Source organism: Asparagus officinalis, chromosome 7 (assembly GCF_001876935.1).
Source record: "Asparagus officinalis chromosome 7, Aspof.V1, whole genome shotgun sequence".
Classification (NCBI taxonomy): domain Eukaryota; kingdom Viridiplantae; phylum Streptophyta; class Magnoliopsida; order Asparagales; family Asparagaceae; genus Asparagus; species Asparagus officinalis.
This window is the reverse complement of record NC_033800.1, coordinates 89433183-89452047: the sequence shown is the minus strand read 5'-3', so window position 1 is coordinate 89452047 and position 18865 is coordinate 89433183. Positions and strand designations below refer to the sequence as shown.

At 34.5% G+C, this 18865-nt stretch overlaps 1 protein-coding gene across 2 annotated transcripts in view; it reads left to right on the top strand.

Moving 5' to 3' along the window:
* LOC109848081 (probable protein phosphatase 2C 52) overlaps positions 589–18865 on the top strand; it is a 19630-nt gene continuing 1353 nt past the window's right edge. Inside the window, exons 1-7 of one of the 2 annotated variants that reach the window (XM_020417392.1) lie at positions 589–955; positions 2506–2633; positions 2723–2821; positions 2957–3115; positions 9245–9331; positions 10472–10563; positions 15157–15231. In XM_020417392.1, coding sequence (XP_020272981.1) covers positions 687–955; positions 2506–2633; positions 2723–2821; positions 2957–3115; positions 9245–9331; positions 10472–10563; positions 15157–15231 — 909 coding nt within the window. In that variant the 5' untranslated portion in view covers positions 589–686. The remainder of the gene's footprint in view (positions 956–2505; positions 2634–2722; positions 2822–2956; positions 3116–9244; positions 9332–10471; positions 10564–15156; positions 15232–18865) is intronic. The other variant, XM_020417393.1, reaches the window with a different exon arrangement.

Genomic DNA, 18865 nt, shown 5'->3' with positions numbered 1-18865 from the left:
ACTTTTGTGGATCGATTATTGTTTATATATGTGATTTTTGTGAGTATTGTTTGATTCGTGTTTGATTCATGGCTGAATTTTAAGAATATTGTTATAATTCAGTATATATGTGATTATTGTTTGATTATTATTTGATTCAGTATATATTGTTTGATTCATGGTGAAAATTTCATGTATATTGTTGTGAAATGCATTTAGGAAAACCGTTGCGTATATAAAAAACATGCACAGCAAGCTGTGCATGTTTTTTTAAAACCTGCTGCTTCATGGGACTTGAAGTCCCGTGAAGTTGCAGGTCGAATTTATAGAGACTGAAAATTCAGCTCAAACTTCAAAGAATTTCAAGTCAAGTTGTTTTGAACTATGAAACTTCACGGGACTTGAAGTCCTATAAAATTTAGCAGCTTGGTTAAATGGCTGCTAAACTTTACCGGACTTTAAGTCCTGTAAAGTTTTATTTTCTTCATTAAAATCGACCTAGTTTCAGCCCGATAGCTGAAACTAGGTCAGTTTTGATGAATAATGTTGAAATGGGTCTTGTTTTGGAAATATTTTTGTAAATGAAGACTGTTTTGGAAATTTGTCCTTCAAAAACTTGTCCGGTATTTGCCCTTTTATTATTTTCTTTTTGTTTTCGCTGTTCCCTTTCCGTCGATCCCCAGCTATCGGCCGATTCGAATCGTCAGATGGTACTATGCATCGCTAGACTCAGAAACCTTATCGCTCGTTCTCCGGCGATCGACCGATTCAATCTCCGGCGAGATCTCGGCCTCGATCATGCGAGCAGCGATCGCCTGATCTTGTTCCCTCGGTCTCGTCGGAGCTTTAGGGCGACCGCGACGATGATGGTGGATTCCAGCGGCGCGACGACGGGAACTGGACCTGTCGTCGTCGGCGGTTTAAAGGAGAGAGATTGCGTTAATGATGGCGGTTATGTTTGCGGAGGATGGATGAGGTCAGAACTTCTCTCGTTTTCTTTTCCTTTTCTTCCACATTTTTTTTGGGAGGGGGTGGAATTTCTAACTTTTGACAGCCTGGAGGTTCTATTCTGGCAATTTGATACCTCAAAAGTGCTGAAAAGTTGATTTTAGTAGAAATGTGAAAGAGATACAAATTTTCTTACCAAATGCCAGCTCTTTTAAGTTTCAGGGCAGTGAGGAGCAAATTCGGCGCTCTGGGTATGAAATTGTCAGATTAACGTCTATGTTTAAACTCTGGGGATATAAGCTTGTCAAAATAGAACTTCACGGCATCAAAGTTAGAAGTTAGTGAAGCTTTGGGATATTAAAGTGCAAATAAACCATTTATAAATTTGGATTTGAGCTACAACTGCTTTCTTGTGATGTGAGGTGAAGCAAGCTTAGTAAGTTAGCGGAAACTTTCAAAGTTGAAAATGATAGTAAACGAGGTATAGTTCAAAATGATCACGAAGAAAGTCTTATCACTATTTTCCCATTCAATGTGAGGTTATCCTACTTTAGGGCTTGATGGTAGCCCGGTAGGTGTCTTTTGTGGTCACATAATTGCTAGTTCTTTGTTCTAGATGCTGCGAGTTCTATAGTTGATGGAGATCAACGCTCTTTTTTCTACTTGCTTAACATTTTTAATAAAAGTTCATGTTCATCAAACAAATCTCCAGAAGGATCTTCAATTCCTTACACGTTATATGTGGTAGCTGGGAATTGATATACTAGGCGAAGAGGATGTTGTTTTATTTGTCTTACAAGATTGGTTAATTGTGAAGTTTCAAACAGTGATCATCTTTACATTTTCAGAAGTTGAAATGATGGCTAAACCTCTAAACTGTAAAACTTAGGAGCAATATGCTTGAAAGAGAAGGGAGGCTAAATTTTCAACATCATTTCAAACTAAGCTTGTAATCAATCAGGTAATGATTTGTCTCTGACAAAATGAGTCATGCAAAATGTTGTCATGATGTCATAATTTCTGTATGCCATATTAAAAGAAACTTCTTGAATGCCACTTTGCATTTCCAATCCAGGTGTATGTCTTCAAAACCCTCATAAGACTTGCAAGTGATGCATATAAAATGAGCTATATATGTAAATGAAATGTAGGGACATGGAGATTACATGTTCCTATTTTTGTTCGTTCTATTGATTTCATTTTCCCATTTTAGGAATTTCAGAAGAGATGTACACAGTTATTATTGTCAACCATTCTGCATTGTATTGTGTGGAAAGGAATTCCTCACCTATTTCTAGTGGATTACATTAATACAAATACACAATAAATTATGCTGGATTCTAGAGAAAACTATGGCCATCAATATTCTCCATATCTTATGTATGTAAAAGTAAAACATTAATTACGGAAATTCTTGTTAGATCACTCTTAATTTATTTGAATACATGTTTGTTAGCATATTTTAACCAAGGTTTCGTTCTAATCACCATGAGTTTCAGTAAAAGATGGTTCTTTAGTATTTTGATGTGGAAGTCTACTTCCAATATTTGGCCTTACGTTCTCTTGGTTGGTTTTCAGCAATAATGGAAGATTGAGTTGTGGATATTCAAGTTTTAGAGGCAGGAGACCAAGCATGGAGGACTTTTATGACATGAAGACCTCTAAAATTGATGGAGAAACAGTTAATCTCTTCGGGGTATTTGATGGTCTGGTTTCCATGAGTTAATACTTATCGTCATAATGTTAAAAGCATGAACTTTCACTTATCTTAGTGATTGATTACTTGGCATGACAGGTCATGGTGGTTCACGTGCTGCAGAATATTTAAAGGCTCACTTATTTGAAAACCTTATGAAGCATCCACAATTCATGACAGATACCAAAACAGCTTTAAGTAAGTTCAACCCATGGATGTTATGCCTAATAGAAGTTCTTAATCCTGGCAATTAAAGCACTTGTCTCCCCTCCAAAAAGAAAAAAGAAAAAAAAGAAGAGGAATAAAAGTTTAATGCCTTCTGTTATACGACAGGTGAGACATATAAAAAAACTGATTCAGACTTCTTGAATGTTGAGAGAAATATTTTACGGGATGATGGTTCTACAGCTTCAACAGCAGTTTTGATTGGAAATCATTTATATGTAGCAAATGTTGGGGATTCACGTGCTGTCATGTCTAAGGCAGGGAAAGGTAGCCTGTGTTTCTTTATACTTGACTTTTTCTTTTTTTTCTTGTTCCTTTTAAGATGGCAAGTATTTTGTAGCCCTATAGTTAAAGGTACAACCCTAATAAACAACTTGTCAGAGGTTTTTTCTTTCTTTCTTAAGTTATTGATTTCTCCAAATTTATCTTCCAATTACTTTTTCTATTGTGTTATTTATGATCATGAATTTCGATTAATAGTTTGTTAAGTAATCACCGCTTATTTAAGGAATTGCACATTATTAGCCATATCTTTTTTCTTTCTTTTGTTGTTGTTGCAAAAACTTTCGTTTAGATCAGTTCTCTAAAATGCCCTCATCTTAAATATTTAAAAGCCTTACCTTGTTAGTTATTAACGACGTAGGCGCTTATGTGTCAACTATATATGACCTCTTGCACACGTGCCAGTTGTTCATGATCTCCCTCCTAGTCATTAATTCTCATAGTATACCTCTGCCTGATCAAGCCGCCTTAATGTGTATGATAATTTCATTTTGGATTTCTAATATTCATACCGATATATGCATGCCTACAATTGCCGGAATCAATTCCTTCATATGACTAGACCTAGTTTTCCGTAAACGTGTTGCTTGTAAGTAGCTTAATGAAAAGGTTCTCATGGACATTTCAAGTGGATGAGAAGAGAGTTCGTCCCTTGTGCTCCAATTGGCTGCACAAAGATAATGATTTAATCCTTTGTGCTCAAGTTGAGTTGTGGTAGTAGCTTAGTTTTGGGATGTTCATCAGATTTAGTGTTCTATATATTTATGCAAAGTTCCATTTTGGTGTTATTTGCAGAATAGAATATACAAATTAAATGTCAGATTTTGATCTAGTCTTCCTGGTCTTCATTAATTTCGCTTGATAAGAGGCTTAGTGGAATAGATGTCTTTAAACATGGGTACTACCTGCACTTGGACAGAAAGACCACAAGTATTATGAGAATAATATGCAATGTATGTTATGTATGTATTATGATAGAATGAAACTTCTAGCTACTCTGATATTTCCATTATTAAAATAAATTTCTATTGTTATTTAGTCCAATTACAGTTTCAGAATGTCATATATTTATTAAGGGCTCTAACCTCAAAGTTTCATTTTAGAGTTATTCCAAACGAATATAGAGAATGCACGAGATCTCAAAATGTCCGATTTTCTTCGGATTTCAGGTTAGGTTGAAGTTCGAAATGTCTAACATTCAATTAGATCTGTCAATTTGGTCTTGAAGTAAATCATTGTAAATGGATTTTGGTTGTGGGTTTAGGTCAGTTGATGAGTGATTATCTGTCTTTCCTCCGCTGCTGCCGCCTTTCCTCTGCCGCTCCCTCTCCTCCTCCTCCTCCTCCTTAGCCGCCTTTTCTCCTCCTCCTACCCCAGCCTCTTTTTCTTTCCTCCTCCTCCTCAGCCGTGACCACTCCTCCTCTGCCACACGTCTCTTCTTTTAGGACATCTATGTTTTTCCGCGCCATGATCCCTCCTCCTCCTCCCCCCTTGCCTACCTTCCTTGTTCTCTGTCGTCCAACCTTCTTATCAACTATGGAACTATGGACTCTCCTTCTATTTGCTCATTCTCCTTGCTCCGCTACTCTTTTCTTTCTTTGTCGTCTCTCTTTGTTTCCACTTAACTCCAAGTAAAATACCTGCCATCGTCTTCCGTTGTTGCTTCACTTACTATAAGGTAACATTTAATAAACAAATGTAACAATTTATGAATGAAATTGATATTTTATTTTGTACTTCATAGAAAACATAAAAATGTAACATCTTAATTAACAAAGGTAACAATATTATGAATAGATGTAATAATTTATGAACGACAAGTGACATTTTATAATGTAGAGTAAAGATAACAATTTAATGAATAAGTGTAACAGTTTTATGAACAATTGCGACGATTTTATGAACAAATGTAACATAATATTTACAAAAAGTAACAACTTTATAAACAATGGTAAAGATTCTTGAATAAAAACGTAAACAATAACAAATCCCCCCTTCCTCAACTACTACCTCTTCTCCTCACCATCTTATCTCTTCTCCTCCGTCCTCCAGTCACCTACTTTAATAGTTTTATGAATAAAATTATAAAAAGTAACAAGTTTCTTCTTTATCCTCCTTCCTTAACCAGTACCTTCACCCTTAACGCCTATCTTTCCTGCTCCACTCCATCTATGTTCGTACCATCACTCCATCTTTGTTTGTGTCTCACTCTCACTCAGCGAAGAGGGGAGAGGAGGTGGTCGAGGAAGGAAATGAAATTATGATATTTTGCGTCAATGAGTTTAATGAGTTTCATGGGTTCATGGGAGATGAAAGAGAAACATGAGATGGGAAAAAGGGAGGAAAAAGTGGGCTATTTCATATAGGACAAGGGAGGGTATTTTGAGGATTTTTAAAAATTCACATTGGCACTAGGTAGTGGACACATGATTCTTTTGGGTTAAAGGGGGCTTTAACATCGGGCCCCATCGCCGAAAAGGTCAGGGAAAAAGATGCTCAGATTCATATTCTTAAGGAGTCGGAATTTTTCCTAGTTTTTCTCCATAGACTTGAGAATATTTTCTTTGTTTGCAATTTTTAAGACTTGAAGCAATTGAGTATTTGCTTTTGGATTGTTTGTTAAGCCTTATTTGCTTTTTCAATTGTCATGATTGATGCTTAGTGACATTATTATGTTTGTGATTGTGAATTTATGATTTGTTGTGAACTAAGTGAATGTGAAATTATGAATGAGATATGTAAATCTATGATAATATATTTGAATATTTTATTCTGGTACTTTTTATTTTTGCATGAAAGCTTTATTCAAAATCAGAAAAGATCTTTAAGTACAGATTCTCTTCAAGCTACTGAGTTCCTATCTACACAAAATTCCTCTAACCTCAGTTACAAAGTAACCAGCAGGCTCTCTTAAGAAAATAAGAAACAAGATACTCTTCTCTTATCTATGAACATTATGTATCATCTTTTCCCAGGGTAAAGCACCTAAGCTGATCCTGATTTTGAACAATCAATCGAAGAAACACCGTGCTCAACAAATACCAACATTTGACATAAACCAAATGACCATCACTCAAAACTTCACTCTCCAACAAACCTGGCCTCATAGAAACATTTTTGCATCAAAATCTGTACACCATAGTTGCAAACCATACACATATTCACCATTCAACTGAGGTACCGGGGCCTGTAAGCATCTGAGTTAAGATATAAATTCTGGTTGAATGTGCATTGCCTGACACCATCTCCTATTCTTTATGCAATCCGCTAACTTGGTGATATCACGGAGTTTAATTTTGAAGAACATTATGACCTGTTGGAACAATGATTCCAGATGTAGCAAGAGTAGCCCTATTAATTTTATCAATACCACCCCTACCATTCCATCTTCTAATAACCCATGGGTGAAGTTCATTCCATTGCCATTCTCCTCTTGAATAAAAGAAGAGACAGCTTCCCATAATTTGTGGCATATATCACATTCAAAGAAAAGATGAGCAATATTCTCATTAGCAGTACCAAAGAGAGAACAATTAGTATCCACCAGGATCCCTCTTCTATTAAGATGCAGATGCTCTTTAGTAAGGAGTTTATTATGCATAGTTAACCATAGAATGAATGAATGTCGAGGGAGGTTGAAATTACTCCATGCTAACCTCCACCAAGGAACTTTAAGGAATTCAGCCTTGAGCATGGAAAAGGCAGCAGATGAACTGAAAGGAGGATTCTTCCCAGTCCACCTTATATTCCAATTATCAAAGGCAATCATTTGATATGCAGTATTGCCCAATGTTAAAATTTTCCTGAGCCCCAAGACTGAGATGGTTTCATAGTTCCTTGTTACTAAGTTGCTATATCTTCTTATAAGTTTTTGATTTTTTTATTAAAAATATCCTTTTTTAATATTTTGAAATCGTAGTCCTATTTATTAAAATTATTATGAATATTTATATTTGTTTAAAATAGAAAAACAAAACATGTAGGCTACGATATGCATTATGCTATATACGCTTTAACTATCTAGAATTCATGCATTACATTTTATGTTACCGTTGGTTTTAATATTGAGGTACGCTAAAGGAACACATTTAATTGATCATTTATGATGCATACTAAATGGGTGCTTCTTGAGGGTCTTCTCTCTTCTATTTACTGAAATTTCTGGACAGCAAGCATCAACTTCTCCAAATTCTTCTTCTTCATCATTTAAAAGCTAAGTTCAAGTTCTAAACTTCAATTTGATGAGTATGTTACCAGGATTAATACCTCAGTTATACTTTATGATGGTCAATACAAATATAATGCAACTGGAAAGAAATTCTGTTGTAACCTTTCTGTATGCCAAGACTGCAATCTGGATGACTCTTTTCTCCTGTTGTGGCTTTTTCATTCTTGTAGTATACAACCTCGGCATGACTCAGGAAAAAGGAGCTAGAGAAGTCTAATGTGAGGGTCATAATCTTTAGAGTCAGTGGATTCTCCTAATTTACAAGTGTCTTGTTGACAAACGCTTTAGTTTTAGGCTAATTAGCACTTGATGATCTTATAGTTCTCCCTACTTTGCATCTATATACCCTCACTTGTTGTTGTAGCACTTACGTAGCCTAAAGTTTCAAAAAATTGCATTTTAATATCACATGTCATGCAAACATGAGAATTTTGCCCCAAATTTTCCATGTGAAACTCAAGCTAATTTTAGATCTTTCTAGCCCTGGATGTTTGTTGAATTTATTGTTAAACCTACCATAATTCTAATTTCAAATATAATTATGGTAAATTTAAAATAAGACTGGGGCATCTTTAATGGTAATTCAAGAAACATTAGGAGCATTCTAAAATTATATTGTGAATGTCATGTGGGATCATTTGGAGAAAATTTTTCACGTTTGCATAACATAAGACGTTAAAGTGCAACTTTTAAAAACTTCAAGGTATAAGTGCTGCGAAAAGAAGTTAGGGCAGATGTGTGCAAATTAGGGTAAACTATAAGGTATTTAACTGCTTGTAACTTGTAAGCCATAGTTTTACATTGTTGTAAGTTTGACTAAAGGGATACCAAAAGGCTGAAATATTAGGTAGAGTAAGAAAGTCAAATATGGAGTTGTGCATAAGTTGTAGACATTGGTAAATCAGGTAGTAGGTCAATCATTATATGAGATTCCTCGAAGAAGTCAAAAATCAGAGAGGATTACGTAGCTCTCTTAGACAGACCTTATGAAGGTAAATCTAGCTACATAATTAATGAAGTTTGTTTTCTTATAATTCATGATCACATGTAAGCTTTTTGCTCCTGGGGCTTGTTCTGGAGCATGAATAAAGATGAGAAAGAGAATTATGATATGAAATCTGGTGGCTAATTGAGAATATGTTTCTGTTCTTGCTATTTTATATATGTCCAAGGATCAGCCTCAAATTTTCCTAGGCTTCGAAAGAATATAGAAAAAAAAGGTAACATCATAATTTTCTTTATGAAATCACATTCATGTTACAGATCATATTCCTAACCTGTGATTTTTACATGCTTCAGAAGTGTCATGTATTATAAGTTCCAACTGAGCTAAGAGTTTTGGAATAACGGGAGAGTGGAGTTGTTGAAGTCGACTTGCCTATAAGATTGTAAAGTGAAAGAGATTGCCATAATCCAAAAAATTCCATGTAGAATTGGGTCCTAAGGGAAACAACTAGAGAAAATTGACTCTTTGGGTATAGACTTTAGTTGGTTTCTGCTACACCATTTTATGATAAGCATTGTGCATGAGAGACAAAACACAGTATTCTGGTAGATGTCTCTGTTCAGTGGCTCAGGGGAGTAATATTAGAGTGTAGAATAATGGCTTTATTTAATTTATATAATAAGATTTCACTTACATTTTAAGCCTCTGTGCCAAACTGCATGGATAACTAATGTGTTCTGGGTAGAAGTATTTTCTGTAGAATTGTGCATGGCTGCATGCTGATGACATATATTTTTGTTTTCTGTCTATGCACATTTCTTTTTCTTATACTCATCTTTCTCTATCATTCTGTTGACCTTGTCTATTTGTTATTCATTATATTTCCACAGAAATATTTTTAGTTTTTTTCTGAAGCATGTAGCCTTGCTTTTGCTTGTAGCTATCCCTCTCTCAGACGACCACAAGCCAAACAGAAGTGATGAGCGCCACAGAATTGAGCTTGCTGGTGGTGTTATCACATGGGCTGGTAATACCTCTCCACTGCCATACATACTATCTTATGGTTTCTGAACTTGCACCGGGAAACAGGTCAACGTCAATTGATTTACTTATCTCTTCAATAAAATGTAAATTTTGTTATGGTTAGTTTAATGCTTGGCTATCTGGAAGAAACTGTAACTAGAATTTCAAAGCTTATACGGAAGCAAATTATAGGAAAAGCCTTTTGTACAAGATGTTCCGAGTCACTTTAGGATATCACATTCAGATTGCATGAAATGCTTTATTTATGTGTTCGGTATCTTATTCCAAAATTATTGTCATTTTGGGTATCTGTCAAAAGTTTGGATCTCGATAAAGTGGTTATTTTTCTTGGATAGAGCACTACTTTATCCAAAGAATTCCTGTCGTATCGTTCCTTTTCCATACAACAGTTCAGTGAATTAAGATCACTATGCCCTACTAGCCCTATTAGGAAAAATCAGTATCACCTTTTGTCTCTTACACAATCTGAAATAGAGGTTGTGATAGACTAGCGTTTTATCATCATCACATTCTTCTTTTTCTTTTTTCTATCGATTGATAGTGCTTATATTTTTGTATTAAATCTTATCTATTAGTTTTTCTTTTATTATTTGATCGGAATCCAGTGATACAACAGTTACAGCTGGTTTCCTCTAGTATGAGGTGATTGAACTTGTTACATATAAGTGGTTGCTGTAATATCTTATCTAGTCACAGCATCCTAATGCAGTTGGTCATCCTCTGTTGTAACCCGATTCTCTTCTCATCTCCACCAAAAATTCCTCTGACTAGTACTTTGATATTTCATGGCCTGGCCCGTGGTTGGCATGCTCCTGGATCATTGCATGTTGTTGATAAAACAGGTTATCTTTGTGGGTCTTACTGCTTATATCAATTCCATCTTCGACTTGGAGAACTGGAAATAAAAATAAAGAAGTGCTCATGACTGTGGAAAAGTGAATAGGAGACGGATAAATTGTCTTGATGAATCTAGCTTTAAGCATCGTAATCCATTTATTTTGATCTGTGCTCATTTAAACTGGATCTTTTGGGCTTTTATAGTGATGCAGGGAAGCCAGGTTGTTGAAAATTAACTGCGCTGTTGCGTACCAAAGGGATTGATTTGGGCATATTTATCTTGCAGGCACTTGGAGAGTTGGAGGTGTATTAGCAATGTCTCGTGCATTTGGTAATCGCCAACTGAAAAGGTTTGTAGTGGCTGACCCTGAAATCCAGGTATGTCACTGTAATAACTATGTTAAACTGGGTGGTTAATCATATCTTTGGTGTGGTTTCTACATCGAATTTAGTAGCTTATTTTACGTAGAGAAATAAACCCTGCTCCTCCCTCACATATACTAGTGCATGCTGTTCATATAAAAAATATATTGCTTTCTCAGCTGTGAAGCACTGAATGTTATTGATACCTATATGTTACTGTAATAATAAAAGGAACAAGAATGCAATGGTTGTTCTTTGACTAACTAATTTCGGTATCCTTGCTGGGAAAACCAAGTTATGTTGGAACTCCAAAATGAAATGTTTGCTTATATGCTACAAAACTACAAGAAATAGGCCCAGGAATTTGAGAATTCTGGCCACGAATAGGATGGAAAAGGTTGTAATTGAAACTTGTGATGAAACTAGTGGAAAAGACAATGTTTTAGAGGAGGTGCTGAATTTAATAAGTGGCAAATAAGGAAATTTGCCTAAATTTCTGATGAGGGTTAAGCTTAAGTGGCCAAGTCTGCGTAAAGAATTTGATGAGGCATGGTCCCAATTGACCCCTTTGGCCCTTTATGCTCTTTACTTGAATCAGTTTAAATTGCATAACCAAAAGGATATCTTATCTGCCAAATTTCGTCGAGCTTATAAGTATATGGCATGGGGCATTACTCTCTCTTTCTCATAGTTACGTTGGCCAAGATGAGAGTAGATTCTAAAAGGGTTGTTCAGTCCTTTTGTGGAGCTGTTTGCTTTCAGTCCTGCTTCATAGACAATTGCATTTTGAAGGGAAATGCTAAGTTGAAGATCATCGCAGAAGCCCTGAAGTTCACCTCAAACAGTTGGAACTTGGAACTGAGTTTGAAATGTCATGATTAAGGGTACAGGTGCTATGTCATGCTTGAACTACTTCCAGTGAACACAACACATTATTGTTCATTATGTTATTAATGTGGTTCCCAAGGTGATTTGTGGATAGGAACTTATGTGGGACAAGCCCTGTGTGGTTTGTATTTCAACTCAAACAACTTAATGGAGATTATGTACTTCAACTCACACAAATGAGAAGCTTTGATAATCATAAGGTTGTTATAATCAAATTAACTCAGGTTCTTTTTATCTAATGTTATTATTTTAAGGACAAAACAACATTTCAAAAATTATACTAGTTTGTTTTGCTTTTGCTTTATTCTACTGACAATCTGTGGGAGTGCAATTTGTTAATTGGGTACTTCTATCTGAAGTCGTACCCAAACCTCCTAGCATATATGCATACATTTCTTCATGCATGTACTCAGTTATACAGTACATTTTTTAATTTAAAGCACTTGTCATACACTTCTTTAATATATATCCTACACTTCACGTCCATTTCTTGAAACTCATTGGACATATGTCAGAATCTAAACTACGATTTTAAAGGGTCACTTCGGTTTCTAGTTCAAAAATAAGCAATTTTCCAATTTATAACTCACAATAAAAGAATAGGAATTTTATAGGAATTTTAATTCTCATGACATGTGAATAAACAACAATATTGATCTCATTTAAATTATTAATTTTAATATTAATATATATTTGTATATAAATATTTATATATCCGTGACCTTGTACCCTACCTCTCACAAATTTGTCGTGTCCTGTACCTATACCCATTTCCATGCAACATAGAGTGGCAGTCTTCACTTGGGTTTAGGGACTTGGGTGAAATTTTTATTCTTTATGTTTGAGGGTTAAGATTGAAGACTAGAAATGGTTGGACAGATAGGATTAATTGGAACTAAAATAAAACTAAGACATAAAATAATGATACAAAAATAAATAGAGTGGTTAGATTGGATTTACTCGTAGGCATCTAGCCTACAAGACAACAGCTTCACACCATGGAAAATCATATGCCACTACAGTAGGAAGTCTCATGCTAGTTTTTCTTGACTTTTTCCATAAATGTTCTTCATAATCTCCCATTACCACGAAAAGCATAACCCATCTTTATAGTTTTCAAAATCATATCTCTGAAAACAAATTTGAAATTAATTCTATCTTTAAAAAAACTTCAAGACAACAATCTAATCCAAAACCACTTTAAATCTCTATCCTAATGGACTTCAAGATCTACAGTAACTAATTGGTTAAATCCAATTTCCTATCTAAAATTCTAAAAGATAAACTCAATTTTGAATTCTTAACAACTTTATGTAATCTTATCTTGAAGAGATATAATTTTTGAATTTTTCGTTCATCAAGTTACATATAAATATAATGTTGTAGGGCCTGTCATGAGCAAAGGAGAGTAGAGACTCATTAATCGAATCACCAATAGGTCCGATATATTAGCCGATATGTTGGCCGATATATCCTTCTATATGGCTTGTCGTAGAACAATATATCACGTTTAGCAATTTTTAGCGAGATATCATGATTTTCCCATTATATCAAATGATATTTTGGCCTAATAAAAAAATCAGATGAAATGTTGCAACGTTGATTTGTACTTTTATTTGTTTTATAAGGTTGATTAGCGATCCTAAACATGTATTATTTTTACATTTTGTATGCTTAGATTTCATTAAATATGTTGTGAACTTGAGATTACATTTTAGCGCATTATACTATATATGCAAACATCCGTTATGGCATTTCGATATTTACCACATATCTCCGATATTTCCCTGATATCTGCAATCCGATATGAATTTTGGTCATCCGATATTTCCTCGATATCAAATATTTAAAACCTTGTATGAGACATAATGTGTAGCCCTATCTTAATCATGAATACACCTATGAGAGCAGCTTTAATAGTCCTAGGACATTACGAAGTACTAACTTAGTTATGCCTACTTACAAAAACGTGTTTTATGCAATAAAATTGCACAATCTACTCTGTTTAGCTTGATCTTTATATCTTAAAGACTAATTATGAAAAGTCATGTAAATTGAGTATATATTACCCTAACAACAAATGGTTACAAAAGTTAAACAATTATGAAAAGTCATGTGCATTGAGCATTTATTACCCTGGCAAAAGGAACTTTGTGATGCCTGAATTAAGACTATTCCAATCAATGATTTGTTCCCCACTTGTCTTAAGACATATGAACCAAAAATCTCAATGTTTGAATACTTCTTACCATGTTTCACGTTTGTGTCATTGGTTGTATTGTTGTTAAACTCTTAATTTTGCAACCATTTGATGCATGAGTAACTAGAACTCAATATCCTAAATTTTTTTTTGCTTGTAGATCATTAAAAACATGTAGACCAAAATAACAAGAGTGGCTCATTCAAGTTGATAGCATGTGATGTTGTTTTGGAGGTGGGCATAACCAAACTAGTTATGCGCTAGGAGTATTAATGTCGCTCTTTATGTGGATGTGTGTATTATAGAACTTAATACATATTGTACAATATGGAAATTTGTCAAAACTAGAACTGGTTGGCCCAAACTCTCCACTCCATCAGCCTTCTACAGAATTTTCTCGTGTTAGTTTTCTTTTTTGCATCGTAATTCAGAGTGAACCATGGAATGTATCCAGGTCGTAAAATTCAAGACATATAACAATGACACTAATAGGTTTCTTTGTCTTGTCTTGAGAATAAAGGATGTGAAAATCATTCTGAATATTGCAACAAATTATTGTTTCCAAGAAATCATTTTGTTGAGTTTATGATATATTTTTAAATTATTTCATGTTTAAATGGTCTCCCAATTACATATCAGACACTTATACAACTTATTAAAATGTAAGATAAACCTACTGAATACACGATTTTCTCTGTCTGAGTATAATTAGTGGGACTATATGCTTTAGGTTATTTCTAGGTTTGTTTCTCTGTCACTTGATTATAAATGTTTGAAGGCTGCATAGGTCCTTGAACAGTGCAGATAACTTACTGGAATGTTGCATCATGAATTATCTGCTCATGAGTATCAGCCTATTAGCAAGCTGTATTTCACATTTGAGATAGCGGGATCCCTTCATATGAAGAATTAGAAAAGGGCTGTCATGTAGACCAGTTACTGGATTTTTTGTATCCATAGACATCTCTGTTGTATATGGGAAGTTTGTAGAAGAGGCAAGCATGTTTTATGTTGACATCAAATTCAGAATATTTAATGTCTCACAATCTCCTATTCAAGCAAAGCAACAGTCTTTTAGATTTGAGGTTAATATGCATATAAATGAATATTTGGTTTTTCAAGTTTTTCTAGTGCCAAAAGTAGCAGATATCTTTACAATGCCTTGTGAGGTATTTTGTATTTCGACTAACCTTTGATCTGTAACCAAGGTCTCTGAATTTAAAAGGTGTCTCTATATAGGATGGAATTTTATATCATTCAATTATTTTCTGTAAAGGCCTGCTAACCGAGATGAATTTCTCTTCACTCGTATATTTTTTTTCAAAATCATTGTGTATTGACACTAAGTTTTTTGCTTATTTTTGAAAAATTGGATCATGCTTCTCCATGGAAAATTCTTATTTTGTTTGTGACATTATTGTCTTCCAAATTTCACTTACATTGTCGTTGGTTAATTGTAAGTATATGTCTAAGTGCACATTTTTTACTTAGTGAAGAGTTCATTTAGGTGATTCTTTCAGGAACAAGATGTTGACAATGATTTGGAGTTTCTCATTCTTGCCAGTGACGGATTGTGGGATGTAGTGCCTAACGAGGTTAGTCCTCCCCATTATTATGAATTCGATGGATGGGCCATCATTTTTCATGTAGTTAACTACACTATATGGGAGAGGTCTTGAATAATAATATATCTGTCAATATTCAAATGACATATATTGTTATCTTCATCCTACGGTTCTGGTGAACTTCCAATGACGATGCATTAATAGCAACCATGGAGTTTTCCAACTCGAGGATCTAAGGTCCCTGTATGACTGTAGTGTTATTACTTTGTTATGATTGCAGTTTTCTTCTTTAAGTAAATGACAATGTATTAAAGTTTGTTTTTTGGATGCACGGTTCTGAATATTGGATATCAGGGACAGTAATATTCCATAAGGAATCACAGATATTGGGGAAATACGGGGGACATTTAGTAAATAGAGTGTCATATCAGATAATTTACATAAAGATTTGTAGATGTCCCAAAATGAAAATATACATCCTATATGAAATCCTAAATTACAAAAATTCAGAACTATATTTTTGACAAACTTTACTATGAATTTAGCATATGTACTTAAGCTTCAATATCCACATAAAGAAGGTTTGAACATTCAAACTTAAAAATTTCTGTCCACGATATCCATAACTATAGTTTTAGGCTTTTAGCAAATAAAGAAAATATTTTATCAAAAAAACAAGCTAGATGAGTAACACCAACAAGCTTTACAGATCAGAAAATAAACCAAACAATTTCACAAAGTGTTAAAAAGTCATATAACCATAATTTCTATGTTTTCAATGTAATTATTCCAAAAACTCAAATCAGAATATGAGCCACTTTTCGCAACATAGTATGTACTAACAAGTACACCCTACGTGCTGTGGAGAAGAGCAGAGAACTCAAGCTCTATAGTCTATACAAACAAATCAATCTTTTCTTCTCAATAATGATATGTGTGTGCTAAAAGTCCAGTTGCTTTCAACTTTGAAATGAGATTCAACATGACAACACTCAGTTTAGCATAAAGAAACGGGAGAGACAAACACATTAGTATGTTGTCAGTACTACCTGAGATTGAGGGGGATGAATAATTTACTTCTTGGATGCATTATAAAACGTTTCTACACAAAATCTCACTTAGTACTTCCAAGCATAAGTAGTTTATTTTTAGAAACAAGACTGCAATTATGAAATGTAAAACGTCCAATGATAAATAGGGAAGTCAGATAGTTCTGTAGAAGAGCAACCATCCATATAAAAGAAAGAAACCCACACATGAGAATTTTCGAGAGTTATCAAATAAGATTTAACAAAGTAAATACAAAAAAGAAGTAATATAAAGGGTTCATAACTTAGATTAACTTAGCAGCTCTCAGTAACAATAAACAAGCATAAAAAGCTAGGCACCCTTACTATATAATTATACTATGCCATTAAGAAATCTTAAGACAAGGTAACTAAACACATTTTAATCTTTAAGTAACTGCATGCAAATGCAATGTAATATAGATCCTAAAATAATTTCTACAGTCATTTACTTAGGATTTTTTTATCTGTTTGAGGCTGTGATGGTACGCTTGTAGGTGAATTATCATCAGATAATGATGAACTTTCATCATTATGATCAGCTGAAGGAAATGCCTCAAAAGTTGCTTTTACTGAGTGGATTGATCTTCTATTGATATTCACTTGAAGTTCCTTTTACATCCTCTTTTCTCTCCCAACAAATGCCAACCAATCGATCACCTTCCTTCGTTTTGTTCTCCTCAACATGACAATGGCTGAAATGGTGCACATGCCCTCACTCACCTCCTCACCCACTGGCATGTTTTCAATCCCATCACCCCACATCCACCCTAACCTCTGTCACTCCTAATAGCTATAGGCTACATCCATGTTGCCAATGCCATCACAACACCACCCTTTTCGTCCTCAAATGGCTTCAAGGGGTGAGGAATAAGAGTGAATGTCAAAATTGAGTGAACAATTGAAGCTGAAATTCGGGCCACTATTTTTCAAAAATACCCTCAACGCAAAACCATATTATTAAGTTAGAAATTGTAAAAAAATGTAATAACTTAGGGTAGGATCGGGAAAGCCAGAAAATGCACCTCCAGCTTTTAGATAGCATGTTATTATAGACAATTGTAGAGAAAAACGTGAATCATCCATATTGAAAAATTGTGCTACATGTAATACTTTATATAGAGTTATTTAAGCATTATCCAGGTAATTAACATGATATAGTAGCTGAAAGGTTTTGCAATATACATATTGCATCAATAAGCAACACGTCCCTCATCCATGTCTAATCATACAAAAGAAACAAAATACAAAATATTTATTTTTGGTGAAGGAAGCAGAATTTACATTGGTTGTTGATGATAGGAAACAAAGATCTTTTTCTTTTTCCATAAGATGAAACCCTCTTAAATAAAATAGGTAATATAGATAAAACCTAGGGAAAAGGAAAACCCAGTAATTAAGAAAAGGGTTTATAAGATACTGGTCCCCCAAAAACTTAGGTATTTTGAGATAGGTCCCCCAAAACCCACTATTTTGAGAATAGTCCCTCAAAACTGTTAGTTATCGCACATAAGGACACTTTACAATTTACGTTCCACCTTAATAACTCAGCTGTAGTTAATATCCCAGTTCATGTTAACCTACCCTCGTTAAGGTGAATTATGGAAGGAAACTAAAATCCCCTCTCTCCCCTCAATAATTCTCCTTTCCACTTCTTTTTTTTTCCTTCAAAACCGAAAACTTGGGGCCTGGCCCCAATGATCAGAAACTCAATTTGTACTCTTTCAAGACTTTACCAGTTGAAGCAGTTGAGAAACTTGATATGGAAGACAGAGATTGGATTTGAGTTGTTGGAGAACAAGTGAAATTGAGAACATGTATGAATTCTGAATTAGGGTTTTTGTTTTGTGGGTTTTGGTTAAATGGTTATTTTGAGAAGTTAAGCCAAACTGAACACATGTATAAAGCTTCTTTAGTATTTTGAATATGAATCTGTTCAGTAAATTGAAGTTGTTTTGCATCACTACGAAACAAGTGAAGGACACAGTTTATGTGAATTAAATACTTTAGAATCAAACTAGAGAGAAGAGTGAAAAACAATGAGTTTAGATGAAGGAGAAGTAAGCTTATAATAGGCTTGGGGAGAGACATTACTGAGTCACCCATGGGATTGAGCGGGGTAGAAGATGAGATAACGGGCAATGAAAGAAAACTAAAAGACGTCACTCAATTTGTGGGTTAACTGTATTCAACTGGGAGGGATCTTTTTGGACTGACTAATAGAATTTTGGGGACTTATCTCAAAATAATGGGTATTGAGGGACCTATCTCAAAATACTTAAGTTTTGGGGTACAATATCTAAAAACCTTGAGAAAATGGATTAAATACATTCAGATACCTTGTGGGTTGGTGTAATTGCAAGGGTGATCCTGGAGTTTGTGTATCAGTAAGGGTAACCCTGATAAGGAAAGGAAATAATAAACGGACTTCAGGGTTACCCGTGTAATTGTAATCAGCAAACTCAGGATTACCTGTGTGGATATGTGAACTCTGTAATCGCCCGTGTATTTACATCATACCTCAGATACGTGGATGTAACTAATCCTTAAGAAATAAACTTACAAAATATACAGCAAACTGAATAGCACTAAGAGGA